Raw genomic sequence first — 2,313 nt, 5'->3', positions numbered from 1 at the left:
AAATACCCTACAAACAAGTCAAATTAGACTCCTAAATGAAATAACCTTTAATCGATCCATTTTACATTTGATCAAATCAAAATAAAAATTATAACATAGAAAAACAATCCCCCAAGAAACCCATTGACCTACCAAATTTAAAAGTAGGTTTTAACCAATGAGCAAACTTAAAGAGTAGAGCTCAAAAGAGCTAAATTCATGAATGAGGACCTCATTGCTCCAAATAAAAAATTAATTTGTTCTCTAGTTAATTATTTTATTCATTAATAATATATGAGATAAGCAATAAAATTATGATCTATGTGCTTAGATTGGATTATACACTTTTCTACCAAAGTGGGATTTTGACTTCTAGATAACTTTAAAAAATAAATTATTTCATAAAAGATCCCAAGTAAATTGTGTACGATGCACTTGGATCACCTATAATATTAAGAAAAATATAATTATAGGATATGATAGCTTTTAGCTCTACCTAACATCTAAGACCAAAAGAATCTTCTTTGTTTCCTTTTTTTATTTTTTATTTTGTGTTTGAAAATGGACCAAAATAGTAACCATTTTATGTGAAAAAGATCTATTGAGAGTTTCCAAGAAAGGCTCTACAAAATTAGCATATAGTATTTTCTTTGTTAAATTCATACCAACTTGCAAATTTTTATTTGTCAACCTATGTATAAATAAAAGTCAAGTTCTTTCAATGGGAATAGTTAAAAAGTGTCGCATTCAATTTAGGTTTGTTTATTTGGATTAACATGTGTTAAGAAGATCGTCGATGTTGAAAAATGTAATATATAAAAAGCTCAATTTATTTTCACACTTCGAAATATGACACGTTTTATTTGAGTCTAATAATACATTTGTCCATATACACGTTCTTTTTTAAATCAATCTACTTGAGTGGCTCGTGATAGGAAAAACCTTATACACATACGTGTTAAATAACTCCTTTTTAAGACTGTAATACAGGTCAAATCTGTCTATTTTAAAATGTGTCAGATTCCTTTCTCATCATCAATAGTATTACATTTTTTGGATACAAAAATTATATTGTGAACCTGTTTTTCGAACGTTAAATTAAACACGAAAATAGAAGAATGAGACTAACTAGTTATCTAGCAAAATCATTCGCTTAGAAATTTAAATACATCCATCACCAAAATTTTTACAATATAGTGACCTTCAAGTAAAGAACAAAGAGATGTAACCCTCCCCCCACCCACCCCCACCCCAAAAAAGTAACAAAAATAAAATAATTAATAAAAAAAAAACCCATGGACTAATCTTTGATTTTACCATGGACTAAAATAAGTTGCATCACAACTACTTTGATCACTTGAACTACTACTTAAAAGTTGTTCTAAATAATCAGCACCCAAATCTTCAAACACAACTACATTATTTACATTTTCCATTTTAACTTCCCTCACTACTTTACTAATACTATTAACTTTTTTGGAATTCGTGCTCCTTTTCCTCATGGAGTGGCGCTTTTTAAGCGCCACTACAGGGGAGCAATCATCGTCTACGTGACATTTCATGTCACGTAGCGAATCCCTAACGGTCTCCACTGGAAAATTCAAAATGGCAGAATTACCCCTCATTGAAAACGCAGCTTGATCATAAGCTAAAGCAGCATCTTCCGCGCTATCAAATGTCCCTAACCATACTCGAACCCCATTTCTCGTAGAATCTCTTATCTCCGCTGCGAATTTACCCCATGGACGCCTCCTAACACCTCGGTACGACTTCTCCTTCGCCGGTATTGCTTCAATAACCTCGGATTCTGAGGTAACTTCTTCTTCTTTAACGCGATGCGATGTGACTGTTTCGGATGTTGTTTCTTCATGAGCAGCGTTAAGAACTCCGAAGAGAAGCATCTCTTCGGAGTCGTTCACGTTGAAAGGGAGATAAGATTGTGTGTTGAAATTGGACCATTCGTATGAAGAATCTGATGAATTTAAATCAGAATTCATTGAGTAGAAGAATTGAGATGAAGAAGAAGAAGAATCCATTTATTTTTTTGGAAAAAAAAAATGAATGCTCTGTTTGTTTTTTTTTTGGGGGATGCTCTGTTTTTTTTTTCTTTTTCAAGTTATAGTCCAATACTAGGAGAATTAACACTTTGGGCTTGGTTGGCCTTGTTTATATATATATATCTAAAAATTGAATTGGGTCCCACAAGGAAAATCTAAATGGACATAAAAATTTTATTAAATTATTTGTAGGTGGAGCCAAATATGAAAAAAAATAAAATACTTTTTATGTCCCAATATCGTTTTTTTACAAATCGAACAATTTAAGTTTAATAAA

At 31.5% G+C, this 2,313-nt stretch overlaps 1 protein-coding gene across 1 annotated transcript; it reads right to left on the bottom strand.

Moving 5' to 3' along the window:
- Positions 1 to 1,117: 1,117 nt before the first annotated feature.
- On the bottom strand, positions 1,118 to 2,099 carry EREB (ethylene responsive element binding protein). The gene is given in 1 exon segment (NM_001247889.2): positions 1,118 to 2,099. A coding segment is annotated over 1 exon segment (723 nt). The 5' UTR covers positions 2,016 to 2,099; the 3' UTR covers positions 1,118 to 1,292.
- Positions 2,100 to 2,313: the final 214 nt, after the last annotated feature.

The sequence above is a fragment of the Solanum lycopersicum genome, chromosome 9 (genome assembly GCF_036512215.1).
Source record: "Solanum lycopersicum chromosome 9, SLM_r2.1".
Classification (NCBI taxonomy): domain Eukaryota; kingdom Viridiplantae; phylum Streptophyta; class Magnoliopsida; order Solanales; family Solanaceae; genus Solanum; species Solanum lycopersicum.
This window is presented reverse-complemented; position numbering and strand designations above follow the sequence as displayed.